This window comes from Cynoglossus semilaevis, chromosome 17, assembly GCF_000523025.1.
Source record: "Cynoglossus semilaevis isolate Cse_v1.0 chromosome 17, Cse_v1.0, whole genome shotgun sequence".
Lineage (NCBI taxonomy): Eukaryota > Metazoa > Chordata > Actinopteri > Pleuronectiformes > Cynoglossidae > Cynoglossus > Cynoglossus semilaevis.
Window position 1 is genome coordinate 3,200,638 of NC_024323.1, and position 13,695 is coordinate 3,214,332.

The 13,695-nt window shown below is 39.1% G+C and overlaps 1 protein-coding gene across 4 annotated transcripts in view; it reads left to right on the plus strand.

Annotated features, from left to right (window-relative positions):
• The window catches only part of setd1a (SET domain containing 1A, histone lysine methyltransferase), a 17,269-nt gene extending 7,198 nt beyond the window's left edge, over window positions 1-10,071 (plus strand). For all 4 annotated transcript variants that reach the window (XM_008329339.2, XM_008329341.3, XM_017040651.2 and 1 more), the window contains 11 exons: window positions 51-193; window positions 407-443; window positions 827-1,016; window positions 1,132-1,175; window positions 1,296-2,575; window positions 3,440-3,794; window positions 3,912-4,093; window positions 7,235-7,345; window positions 8,099-8,218; window positions 8,790-8,927; window positions 9,040-10,071. In XM_008329339.2, coding sequence (XP_008327561.1) covers window positions 51-193; window positions 407-443; window positions 827-1,016; window positions 1,132-1,175; window positions 1,296-2,575; window positions 3,440-3,794; window positions 3,912-4,093; window positions 7,235-7,345; window positions 8,099-8,218; window positions 8,790-8,927; window positions 9,040-9,213 — 2,774 coding nt within the window. In that variant the 3' untranslated portion in view covers window positions 9,214-10,071. The remainder of the gene's footprint in view (window positions 1-50; window positions 194-406; window positions 444-826; window positions 1,017-1,131; window positions 1,176-1,295; window positions 2,576-3,439; window positions 3,795-3,911; window positions 4,094-7,234; window positions 7,346-8,098; window positions 8,219-8,789; window positions 8,928-9,039) is intronic.
• Window positions 10,072-13,695: the final 3,624 nt, after the last annotated feature.

The following is a 13,695-nucleotide window of genomic DNA, read 5'->3' on the forward strand; positions in this document are numbered from 1 at the left end:
GTTTTGGTAGGACTTTAATTCATGCTTTCATCTGTTTTATTTGTTTCTAGGTGCCAATGCGAGAAGGCAAGAGGTGGACAGGCGTGGAGCTGAGAGGGACAACAAGAGGAGGAAAAAGAAGCAGAGAAATCGCAAACCCTGGGAGCTCGATAGCGAGGGAGAGGAAACATCAGATGGTTCGTCGAGTGAAAAGGTAACGTTTTTACTCCTGAGAAAATGTTTAGATTTGCTATATTACTACATTAATGTGGTTACTAGCATTACGGATTTTCTTTAAACAATCTATTCTTCAAAAATAGGCCTTAGTTCTAGGACATGCGAGTGACTGTTTCTATATTAGAAATGCACTAGAGGGCAGCATTTCACCCCTGTCTTTCAGCCTCCTAATATGCTTTTTTTTCTCTAGGAAAATGATGAAGACGACAGTGAAAAGGAGTCTGATGGTAAATCCCAACTGAAACACCTATACTTTCATGAATCTCTTAATTACTGTGTTTTAGCAGCTTTTTGTCTTGGATAGGAATACTCCTATGACTGTTCAATTAAACTGCTCTTTGAGTATATTTTACTTATATGTCATCATGCACAACTTTGTTTGTCTGGATCATGGCATGTTTAAACTTTTATTATGCATTTTAAAAAGTTGGGATTTTTTAGTTCAAAGGTGCTACGCTGTAGTATTTTAAATCTTTATATTTGCTTTTAAAAAAATATATATGGGCAGTCTTCTATGTATTCAAAACATGTAAGAGTGTTGCAATACTTTTTTTCTGTGGATCAGAACATGGTTTGGTAAATCAATAAATGCCAAATATCATACTTTTAGATGATGCTCTCAGTGCTGACAGTGATGATGAGAGTCTGTCTTCATCCTCGGAGGGGTCTTCCTCGGAGGGGTCTTCATCCTCATCCTCAGAAGAGGATGAGGAAGAAGAGGAAGGAGAAAGAGTTGACAGTGGGCCAGACACCATGGATGAGTCAACCATGGACAGCACAATGGAGAAGCATGACAGCCGGTACAAAGATCAGCAGTATTTGCCACATCTTTACTCACTTTTAGAGCTAATGTGAATGTTGTTCTGGCAAGCTTATCCAGGAATTAATACTGGCTATGATTTATTGTTTGGACAGGAACAATATTTCAGCAGCTGTTCCAAAGGCAAACATTCAAGCAGGTAAGTGTAAATGTGCAAAAAGGATGCCAGAAAACCAAATTCCTTGCACTCAAACTCATAAAGTAATGGTGGGCCTGTTGTTGTTGGCTCCAAACTTATTGGTTACCTTATTTCCTTTAGGTGAAGCAAAGGAAATTAAGGCACATACAACAACAGAACCTTCGAAGCAGCCACCATCTGCACTACATCTACGGCCTTCCTCCCCTGTTGTTCTCGTGCCCCCACTCAAAAAACGCAGGAAAACAGTTTCCTTCTCTACAGATGAGAATGACAGCAAACTGCAAATGTCATCTGCAGTGCTGCCCACATCTCCTTCACCAGTGGCTAATGAGTCTCCACTCCAGTCTCCCCAGGAGTCACCCATCACTGCTGTCTCGACCTCCTCCACTCGTCCGAGCCAAGGTATTCAGCTTCTTCCCTTTGCCTCAAAACCAGGGGAAGGCAATGCCCTCATTGTTCCTCCACCTGGAAGAACTCAAGATTCTGATGAATCCAAAAAGGGACTTCCTATTTCTCCTCAAACCACTCCTGTCAGATCACCTGGCAAAAAAGGTGCGAGTAAAGACTCTCCAAAATCTCCTGTGTCTCCAGTCATGGTGTGTCGCACTGTGCAGAATCTGCCGTTGGACCACTCTTCTATGTGCAGGATGGTCTTTGAGGAGGTCCCCCCTCAGCCTCTGGGTAATAAACGGTCCAGAGGCAGACCTCGGACGACAAGTTTGTCAGCTTCGTCCTGTCATTCGCTCAGAGAGGAAGATGAAGAGGAGGGAAGTGAACAGAGGCTAAGACTCAGGGAGCAGCTTGGAGCATCCAGCCTTCTGCAGCTGGCTTCAGCCTCCACCACTGATCTGTCAGTGTTAGCTGACGTAGCCTCCAAAATTGACCATGATGCTGGAGACTCAGAGGAGACAGAGACATCTGACGAGGCAGAGGAGCAGAAGATGGAAGACCATCTCTTCACCCCAGAGTCTCTGGCCCTCATTATGAACCCCGAGGGTGTTGTTATCATAATGGAGCACAACTACTGCAAACCCCCTGTTCTCCCAGCAGCCATCACCAAAAGAACTTCCACCAAACAAGACTTGTCTCTCCTGGTCCCATCAGACCTCAACACCATTTCTGGAGTTCTTGAGGCACCAGAGGAGGTTGTTGGAGAGGCATTACCATCCAGGGGGGATCCAGCAGAGCATTTCTCTGGAATGGGGGCACACTGTGAGTCAGAAGATGCGGCCCAGGCTGCTCCATCTCCATCAAAGAAGAAAGGCATAATTGGCAAAGGTTTAGAACTTGAAAAGGATGAAAAGAAAAAAAAGAAAAGAAAAGATAAAGAAAACGTTGAGGTTCATCGCACAAAGAAACAAGACGAGGCAGGAAAGAAAAAGAAGAAGCGGAAGCAGGAGGTACGTGTGACATTTGGGTTTTTCTTCTTCTTCTTTCTTTTTTTTTGGTTTTTTGAAACATTGGTGTGCTAATCCTAATCAGTGGGCAGAAATGTTTTACAACAATGTTTGGCAGGTAGTGATGTAGGAACTAGGTGATAAAATGCTTCTTTAAGTTCCTATTTTTTTCATGAAGTCCTTTTTGAGTCACTTCCTGTGTCTAGTGGGAAAATACAAATGTTTCTACTTGTTGTTGCTTTTTTTTCCCACCATCTAGAAGTTTTTCATCTTTTCTCTCACTTCTTGTCAAGTACCTTTGTTTTTTGGGTCATGTTTCATTCTCAGGCTTTTCAGATTGAAGACTGCACAATTTGCTTTGACAAGCCAATGTTCACATGGTAACCTATGTCAGACATCCATGTCAACTGATGTTAGAGTCACACAAAGCATAAAGGTTTCATCTCTGTATATTTGCAGCCGGATGTGCCCTAGAACAAAAATGGCGCCCACTGAGTTCCATGTGCTTTGGGTTAGTGCAGTTGCATCCAACTGCGCCTAATGTTAGTTTCAGCTCTATTTATTTTACGAAACAGGCCTGGCAACACAAACACTCTCTGTACTTATGAGAGAGCTGAAACCCCAGGGCCATTTCTTTTTAATTTTCCAAGGGTGCTTATATACTTGGTCAGGACTTGGGGCAGGTACATCAGTGAATACGTACTAATGACCTAAATTAATCAGTATCAACATTGATTAATGTTTGAATGGTCTGGTACCACAACACTGTATAAAATAATGTGCAACCAACAGAAAATGTTCCTTCCCTCGTTGCACGGCACATTACACATTTGATGTGACGCACCATAATTGTTTCCTTTTTTACAGGACTCAGACCTGGAGGAAGATGTAGATGTAGAGGAGCTTGAGTCTGGAGAGCTCTCCAGCTCGGAGCCAGACGATGAGGGAGTTGAGGAAGTCAGAAAGAGTGAGCGGCTCTTCCTCCAGGAGGCTGGACTATCCTCGTCTCAACGCTGGCCCAAACCTCTTCCAGCACCCGAGCCACCGGCCCAGAAGTATGATGTGCGTAGTGAGTTTGAGCAGATGACCATCCTGTACGACATCTGGAACTCAGGTCTGGATGGTGAGGACTTGACGTTGCTGAAGAAGACCTATGAGAAGCTATTACAGGATGACCATGGCTCTGATTGGCTCAATGATACTCACTGGGTCAACCACTCAGATATCCTTATCGGCGATAATCCTGTACTGTCAAAACCATTGTGTTGGAATGATTTGCAGTGTAATATATTACATGTAATTATCTATTTTCATATTAACCTTGACCTTTGAGTTGCACTAACCAATTTGCCCAACCCACGGCATAAGAAGAAAAATGCAGACGGTCAACTACGAGAGCATGTGACCGGCTGCGCCAGGAGTGAGGGCTACTACGCCATCAGCCGCAAGGAGAAGGACAAGTATCTGGACCTGGATCTGCCTGAGCAGGTTATACGGGAGGTGGAGAACGTTGATTCTTCTGTGAGTATTTTTCTGGAGTCATGAGTTTAATTTTGGCAACTTTCTTTTCCTTTAAGAATATCTTTGTTAAAGTATTTGAAAGTACATTTCAAAGATGTTTTAGGATAAGGTTAAAAATTAGATGGTCAGTAAAACCCTTTTCCTGGGGAAGTTTCAAGTTAATTATAAGGTTTGTTTTAAGTTTGGCTAAAGGTTTTGTAATTTAATTATTTAATTATAATATATATATGTAGATAAGTTAAATACTCCTTACAGAATTCTTTTTTTTTTTTTTTTTGGAAAATTCTATAAAGATTTTTGTACCACAACAGGGATTTAACATCAACTTTCAGTCTAAGATTTTAATTGTTGCTCATTGAGATGAGAGTATTAATCCTGATAAGACCAGAGTAACCTGAGTGCTTTTGACACGTTAACACCTGTTATTTGTACGTTTAACTTATTCCATAGTGTTTAGAAAAAAAGTTGAAGATTTGAATTAATACAGGAACGTTGTTTGTATACTGACATTGGTTTTTGGCTTTTCCATGCAAAGGCAGGGACACATCAATTCCCAGCACAACAATTTTGAAATAGCTGTTCTGAATGGCTGAGCTGCCTCTCAACAAACTTTACGGCCTCAAGTTGTTGCTGTTTGTGGCTCTCAACAAATACCACTTAGGAAAGAATTGGTCTGTTGTGATTTGGCTCGGAGAAGGGGTGGTTCTTTGGGTAGGAGAAATAAAGGATTCACAAGTTCCCTAAATGGAACTTGTTGGAAATATGGAACAATTTAGTGTTTTTCCAGGATACTGAGGCACAAGTACTTTGCCATGTTTTTTTAAAGTATTGTTTTGGGTTTTTTTTTTTCATTAAACCCACCACTGTGAGCAATAGCTGAACCTCATTGTTTCCAGTGTAACAACATCTGCAGTTGAGTGTTATATATATTTTTGGTTTTCCTAACCAGTCTTGTGAAAGTTGTATCATAGCAAAGCAGGAGGCGGTGCAGTTGTTTGGGGTCAAGCAGTAATGTTGGTAGGAAACGAATACAAGAACATTCTGTCTGTCAGATACCCTGTTGTTGTACATTTCTCCATTTGTCGATATAGCCTGGCTGTTCCATAACATAATATTGTGTTTTTAACAACAGGGTGATAGAAACAGTGATGGAATTGAAAAAAAAAGTTTTTACATAAAGGAGAAGTGATGACTTTTCAATTCATGTGGTTTCTTTAAATATATTTCGCTACAGTGAACTGTATTTTAGGAACAGAAGTGACACGCCTGATCATAACATTTACGATTTATAATCACATCTGTATTCTCCTGACAAATTCAACATTGGTTTTTGAAAGGCAAGCGTAGCCTAACGTTAGTCTTGCTCCAGTTTTCTGCATTCTAAAACAAAGCACTGTGTTTTTTATAATTATGGTATAAAAACAAACCAAATAAATAAATAAATAATAGTAGGGTTATTTTATGAGACACATGCCTGACAGATGTGTTGTGGTTTTGAAAAATAAAAGAACTCCTGGGTTTTAGTAGTAGTTCCTGTAAAGAGGAAGTATACAAAGATGTGCTTTTTTTAAATGTGACGTCACATCTGTAGCAGTGACCCCGGTTACAAACACATTTATTAGAACAGATCCTGACACACATCCAATTTGGAGCAAATAATTAGACTTATGGTTTGAATAACAATCACGTGCAACCATTTCGATTTGGTATTTTGGTCATTACAAATATTGTGTTAAGGCTCTGCACAAAACATTGTGTTGTGGAGCTTTTTGAATATAATAAGTGGTTCGAGTAATTATAACTTATTGGTTATTATTTAAAACTCAGATTTCAGCCAACTCAAATATTATGGTCCACTGCTTACTATAATTAGACAGTAGATGTTTTTTGTGACTTGACCCTTATTTTTTCTATTTTTGTTTTTTTTGTTTTTTGATCCAACAGTTGACAGGTATTAAAAAGTAAGGTGATGCTGGGGTTTTTTGGAAATAAAATTAGGACTCTTGTGTTTTGTTGCTGTGCAGAGGCTGAATCTGCTGTGAGTGCAGTTTCCATTCTGGCTTTGTGCTGCGTCAGTATCACCCAGTGATTCCTCTGTATAACTTTATACACACGCAGCTGTTTGTCACAACCTGCTGCTTGTTGTGGTGATGAGGCCTCAGTGTTTGAGAGATACACAATTTCTGACCTGTACTTTCTCTAAATCAATAACAATGCAGCACTATATTGTTCACTTACCATAGTGAATGGTGTGTGACTGGTTGAAATAGAGGAAAAAATAGCTCCAGATTTTCACTTTGTGGGTCTGAAAGCTCACAAAGGCAGAGAATTGCCAAAAAAAGGGTGTTACGCTGTCTTTTTGTGTTTCCTGCAGTGGCCCTCCATCTGCCTGAGGACAGGGTGGTGAAAAGTGTGTTTGACTTTGGAGGAGTTTTTGGTGTTGCTTGCACACATTTTTTTTAATTCTCTATACCTATTTTAACACAAAACTGTATAACAAATGGATCAGTCTTATCAAAGCACTGGCATGTTGTATAATGTTATGGGTGATTTAAGTCCGTAGGAGTGCTATCTAATGTAATGTGTTGTTTTGGAAAACCTGCTAAAAATGATAAAAAAATTTGACTTTTTTTTCTTGTTCTAAAATTCAAATTAAACTGGGTTAGCCCAGGAATACATTTGAATAAGGATGGCAGAATATATAAACAAAAAATGCTAATATCAATAAAAAAAAAAGAGAGCTACAAATAGTTTTCTAAACTAAAAATTTCCCCTGAAAGTTTACTTCCTTCAAAGTGATAATTGCCACAGATAAAGTTGAAAGTTATTCCAAAATGTCAAAAACGTTGTATTGTTTTCCGTTTATTGCTCCATGTTTAATGGGTGTCTATAATGATTTCCTCTCCTTTCATTTTAATTTCTCAGCACTTGGTTTACAGGACGTTTCCTTCTATTTTCCATTTCCTTCCTTCACACTGTTATCTCTCTTTGTCAGTCCTTGGTTTCTGAACAGCTTCTCTCAGATAGAACTTGGTGTTCATATTTGCTGGCTCCTCTGAGGTTCAAGGCCATATGATATCCTGGATGGTGTGGCACTGACTGCTTTGTAAAGCTCTCTGGTGTTTGTGTGTGTATTGACAGGGAGTGAACAGGGTTCTGTCAGAGAGACGCTCAGAGCAGCGCCGACTCCTCACAGTCATCGGCACCACAGCCGTCATGGACTCTGACCTGCTGAAACTCAACCAGCTTAAGGTACAACAGAGTGACCTCATGTCGTCACACACACACAAGAACATGTTTTTGTAAAATAACATTGTCATCACTCTTCACCTACAGTACATGATGGAAAATGTTGACAGGCAAAATCCAAATTCAGGAATTAAAGACAGAATTAAAGAAGATAAAACACCCATTTTGTTTACATTTATTTTTTACTAAAATTTGGACATTCAGAATTGTATTCTGTTTAACACTTTGAAACAAAAGATAAACAGTATTTGTTGGATCACTTTCTCTGCTGGATGTTTTTCTCCCAGCTAAGAAGAAAAGCAAAGTTCACATTCTCAACACCACCTCCGTTGTCCCTCCTAGAAAACAATAGTCAGGCGGCTGTTAGTTATCAGGTCATAGTTAACTCTTTGGTGGAGGCTGACTTGGCCGCAACTGTGATAAATACTGGCTAAAGCTTGTTTACTCACATACACAAAAGATGCGAGAAACTTATTTCTCAATCTGATTCATTTGAGTGTTTCTTCAGTGGTCGAGTATTCAAACAGCAAAGGTTTGACTTTTATGAGGCCAGGCTCATTCATTTAACTGCAAACATCTGTTATTTTTGTAAAGCAACTGATAAACCGCAACTGATAAAGCGACACTTGTTTATCACTTGGGATTTTATCAAGTCCCAAGCGAAACTACTGCACTTTCCTGGAAGTGAACAACAACTTTAATGGTGGTCTGTGGTGGCTTTTATCTAAAGCTTTTTTTAATCTTGCAATCTTCCAGTTCCGCAAGAAGAAACTTCGCTTTGGACGCAGTAGGATTCACGAGTGGGGCCTTTTCGCCATGGAGGCTATTGCTGCTGATGAAATGGTCATTGAATATGTGGGTCAGAACATCAGACAGGTATGATTTAAAAAAAACAAACATTCTTTTTCATTTGTAAAACTTTTTTTACAAATGTAAAACATTTTTACTAAATGTGATCTCAACTGTGGCTAATACTAATGCACATTTGAAGCCCAACCTCTAAAAAACGTTTTCTGTAGAGAGTATTTTCACATATACAGCCTCGGTTTTATTTGATAAGAAACTGAGAAACCATTTAATTTCAGTCAAATGTGAAAATGTGTTTGTAGTGTTTTTATTTACAGTTAAAAATTAGGTAATTTGGTTACTTAATCGATTCCATTGTAGTCCCACTGAGACTTAAGTGGGATGCTGATGATGGAATTCTTAAGTAAATGTCACTCCTCAGTTTGCTAATTTCTCATGGGAGTTTCACAATATCCAGTATTTTTTTTCCAGTATTGATCACACTTATTTACTCAGATAGTGATTTGTTTCTTTGTAAAGTTGTTAAACAATTTCCTTCCGAGGCTGTTATTCAACTGTGGGTAAAGTACAACAGGTCAGTGCTGTGTTGCTGTTGCCACCATGTGATCAATGAGGGAATAATCACGTGTCATCTGTCCAGATGGTTGCTGACAATAGAGAGAAACGTTACGCACAGCAGGGCATCGGGAGCAGCTACTTGTTCAGAGTGGACCACGACACCATTATCGACGCTACAAAGTGTGGAAACCTGGCCCGATTCATCAACCACTGCTGCACCGTGAGTTTCAAAGTCCTCACAGCGCTGGTTACCGGTCAAAGGTGTTACGACACACTGATGGCATTTAGCAAGAGCTGCCACTTATCTGTTTGTCCTTGCTTTTATCTTTCAGCCGAACTGCTACGCCAAGGTCATCACCATAGAGTCTCAGAAAAAGATTGTGATCTATTCCAAGCAGCCTATCGCGGTCAACGAAGAAATCACCTACGACTATAAATTTCCCCTAGAGGAGAACAAGATCCCATGTCTGTGTGGAACAGAGAACTGCCGCGGCACACTGAACTAATGGAGGCCTTTGACACAGTGACCATCAACATGATACACCGTCCGAAAAGCCGTGACCCCTCCACAATACCCAGGAAACAGACGCTCACATTTGCACTTTTCAAACACACACACACACACACACACACACACACACACAGTTCACCCCTTTGGCCCCTTCACAAGGAGAGAGTTGTGTAACTTGGCATTTGAGTGACTAGGAGGGGGCCCCTGCTGCAGCATTAGGTCATGTGTGGTGGTATTGTTGGACTTGATTGAATAATGACTTCCACCCATGTTGGGCTTGACTGGTATTTATCTTTTCAAGCCAGTCCCAGGGAAGCAGAGTAGCAGGATTTAAGATAAGAAATGAGGAGAGAAATAAAATCAGTATTTTGTGACATCATCTGCTCACGTTACCTACAGCCCCGGTCTCACTTCCTATTTGGAAACCTTCAGGCTCCACCCACAGACTTGCACACAGATGCACAGAAAATATCTGACAAATTCAGGGTTTAAAAAAAAAACGCCCATTAAAGGGTGCACTTTTCAGAAGATAAATGTCAGTTCATTTGGTCTTTAGTTTTATCCAGATGTAAAGGAGTCAATTCAGGAGTTGGATTTCATTTCATGTCACAGAATAATTATAATATTACTGTTGTGAATAATGTTACTGGTATTGAGTTCCATTCGCTCTGATTATCTGACAGTGAAATAAGCTTCAGTGTACAGACCCACTGTCGTCAGTGGCTTGTAATTCACCAGCCCTTAAAAGAAATTTGCTTCTCTCCTTCACTGTGCCACTCAGCCTCATGTTTGAATGAGATTAAAAGTCCCTGGAACTGTTGTTTTTAACCCTCCATTGAAAATATGTCTTTTGCATTATTGCTAAAAAAAAAACAACATGGCTGCTAAATTTGGTCTACTGGATCAGCACAACCAAAATTTTTACTTTTCCCCTAATTCCAACCACGTCACATGCAGGTCTTGTATGAAGTGAATAGTTTGGTTGAATTTAGTCCGTAGTCTGTTCTTATTAATTATTTTATTATGTCCCTCTCATTCTTTTACTCAACATGGTTTATTTCAATGTCAAAACACCTTGTAGTGTTAAAACTCATCACTGTATGAACACTTCACGTGTTTTTAACTTTTTATTTTTTGTAGTCAGGTTCCCAGCCCCCTATGTTTTGCCAGTCTTTATACAAAATAATCGTGTGCATTGTTTTTTTTTTTTTCTTTAAAAATGTCCCTTCCTCAAAAAGTCCAACAGCCTACGCCTAACAAATGTGATTACAGTGTGTATGTGGTGCAGATGGGTGGATGTTATGAGCCGTTTGTCTGGGAGGTAATTCATCCTCTGTGGGTTTGAAACACACTGCAGACGGATGAACTGCAGATGTCTAGGTTGTGTCTGTGTCTGATGTGGCTACGGCCACGTTCAGTATATCTTTTAATTGGAAGACTTTTATTTTGTCCCCTCCAAACAAACAGACAAGAGAGATTTTTCTTGTTGTGAAAGCCTTTCAGTACAAACAAACCATCTTTATTACAGGATTAAAAAAAATGAGAGGAGAACATTTTCAAAAAAGTACATGTAAATAATGTAGAGGTGTTTGTTTCTCGTAGAAACACACTGATTCCAAGATGTAAATATGTTATTTCTTTTCCTCCTGCTATGAGGAGGAAACATGTACATACCTTCCATTCATTTATTTTTTATTGTTTTCTTTCCTTTAATTTGATGATTATTTTAATATTATTTGCAATATTTCTCTTGTATCAATACGTTGGACCCTTTATTAATGGTGCATTAAAATATTTTTTAAATAAAAAAGTCTGTGTTCTTTCTTAAACAGTGTTCAAAGGTTTTGATAAGGTTTTTGGAAATGAGTGGGCATTAGATTTAAAAAAGAACAGATAAACAGATTAAAGAAAAACGCACAGGCACAGTTGGCTTATATGTTGTTAACTTGTAGGTGAAGTATGTTAAATTTCCTATAACCCAGTAATACAGTTAACTTGGACATTTTTAAAAAAGTAGTTTCCTTCCCTCGTGTGAATGTTGTACATGTCAAACATGCACAGGAAATTCTGCATCACACACCTGCAACTGGGACATTTCCTCTTGGTGTGTGGGAGGAAGCACGTCTGACAACACGAGGCATCCTTTTACAGTGTGTCAATTTACTGGTTGTTAAATGAAATGACGACAAAGGAAAAGGAAAGCAGAGAAAATCAGACCAGGTGGTGACCTGGGCGGATATATGACGTTTTGGCTGTGTTGAAAAATGCTCCATAGTTAATTTATTTTTTTAGGTCATAATATTGATCCTCTAATGTACTTCTGTGATGGAAATGTTTCTCCATAACTTCCTCTTAAGATGTAGGCTGGCTCAAACTCGAAATGACAAACTGTCTTGTTGCAATGTTTCCTAGTAATGGTCACAAACCGCTGTTGTCATAGAACTGTACAGGACATCAGCTTGTTCATTTAAATAGACAGGGGTGACAGCACACTCTGACTTTCTCTCTTCACACCAGACTGAACATTCATTATTCATTAAGCAAAAAATAAAGTATGGCACCAGGAGATTAATCATCGGTAATTAAAAATGTTGACTATGCTAGTTGTCTTTTTTCATTTTGGCTGCTCATAAATTTGAAAAGTATAAATTTTAATGAAAGTGCTGTGAGGGTGTAGTCTTTGCAGGCTTCAGTTTTAAACAGCACATTGATTCAACTTTGACCAGTTGTTCTCTGTTGAAAGACTTTATTTTGGCCACGGTTTGAGAAAAGTGACCTCGACGCTTTAGGTTACTCTAGTCCAGATGCAACATATTCATATGCTCCCAGTATTTAAGTTTAAACCTGACTGACACCTAACTGACATCCTAGATAAACTGTACTGGGACAAATGGGAGCAAGGATAAAAGGCACATCACATTAAATCACATTAGATTATATTTAAAAAAAAACATAAAAGGAAAATGTCACATTAAGTGACTTTCACAGAGATGGGAGGCAACGATGCACAAAACTGAGCCAAAAAAGGATTTATTTATTTAAGGATTTTATTTATTTATTGATAAAAAAGATTTATCAACTTTATCAGAGGAAATGTTCAATGGAGCTTTAGATTTCAGAGGAAACAAAAAATTAAAGCACCATGATGATTCCCAGTGGTAAACACCACCTTACTTTACCGCCATCTAGAAGGACATCAATTAAGGCAAGTCATAATAACAGGTCATTTACTGTGGAGGAAATGACACAACCATCCGGTTACTAACCATGGAATCAAAGTGAAGCCCTAGTGGTAGACTGGAACTACGCCTGCTTTTGTGTGTTTTGTGATATTATCATAAGAACTTTAACACTTTTGGTCAAAAACTCAAGTCACATTAAATAACATTAGCAGCATTGCCCATGTCAACAACAGGGGGAGCAATACATGCTTTTTAAACCAATGCCTTCAAATATTGACTTGCATACAACTACAGTGTTATCAATTTGTTGACTGAGGTAATCCACGTAATCCACGTGAGAAAGGAAAGCATTTATCATTTCAGACAACCAACCACCGCTTGTTAGTAACTGACAGTTCCTAAATAAGCCGTTGATCACATCACGACAGATTAAGGTGATTCAGACAAGTACAAGATTATAGTATAGTCTGCACTGGAGTGTCTCAGAGTCACAACACAACAACAGAACACAACAGTGTCAACTACAATCCTCTAAGAATGTTAAAAATGACTCTTTTTAAAAATGTTTTATTTTTGATTCTGTTTGATATTAGGCTGATTTTGTCACTTCCTCCATCACTCACATCCTAACTGGAGCCAAAGCCATGATTCATGGGATGTGGGCCAGTCCAGTTCAGTGCCTAATACCGACACCAACAACCGTTCACACGCTCATGTGTGACTGAGTTACAATTGTCCCTGTCCTGCATGAGTTTGGATTTTGGTTTTTAGGAGGAATCCACAGTACTGGGAGAAAACACTCAGACACGTATGGGGAACAGGCAACCTTAAAAAAAATATAAGGATTGTGTGGGAACTTATGTTATATCTGTGACCACCAACCACTGTGAACTTTAAAACCTTTTGAAGGTCTTTTAGCCGTTTTGCTCAATGGATCTGCCAAAAATAATACAAAAAACCTTCACCATGATTAATATAAATGTAACGAACTTTTTACTCCTGTATTACAACATTTATTAATTTACCAAATCTAATAGGTCTCTGTAGGCGAGTGCTTCTCAAAGCGTGGGTCGGTCTCCACTGGTGCAAGGAGGTTTTCAAGGTTCAAGTGATGATGTCAAAACTGTACCTTTATTTTCTCTTTTTGAACTTTTTGTCAGTTGATGTCATTGATTTTTATTCATGATCGAATATGACGTTACTTGGTGTTAGTTTAATCAATCTGAAATGTAATTTTGCAAGATTTCAGTTGGGGGAGTTGAATAAGGGTTGAGAAGCATTGCTGTGGGCTGACC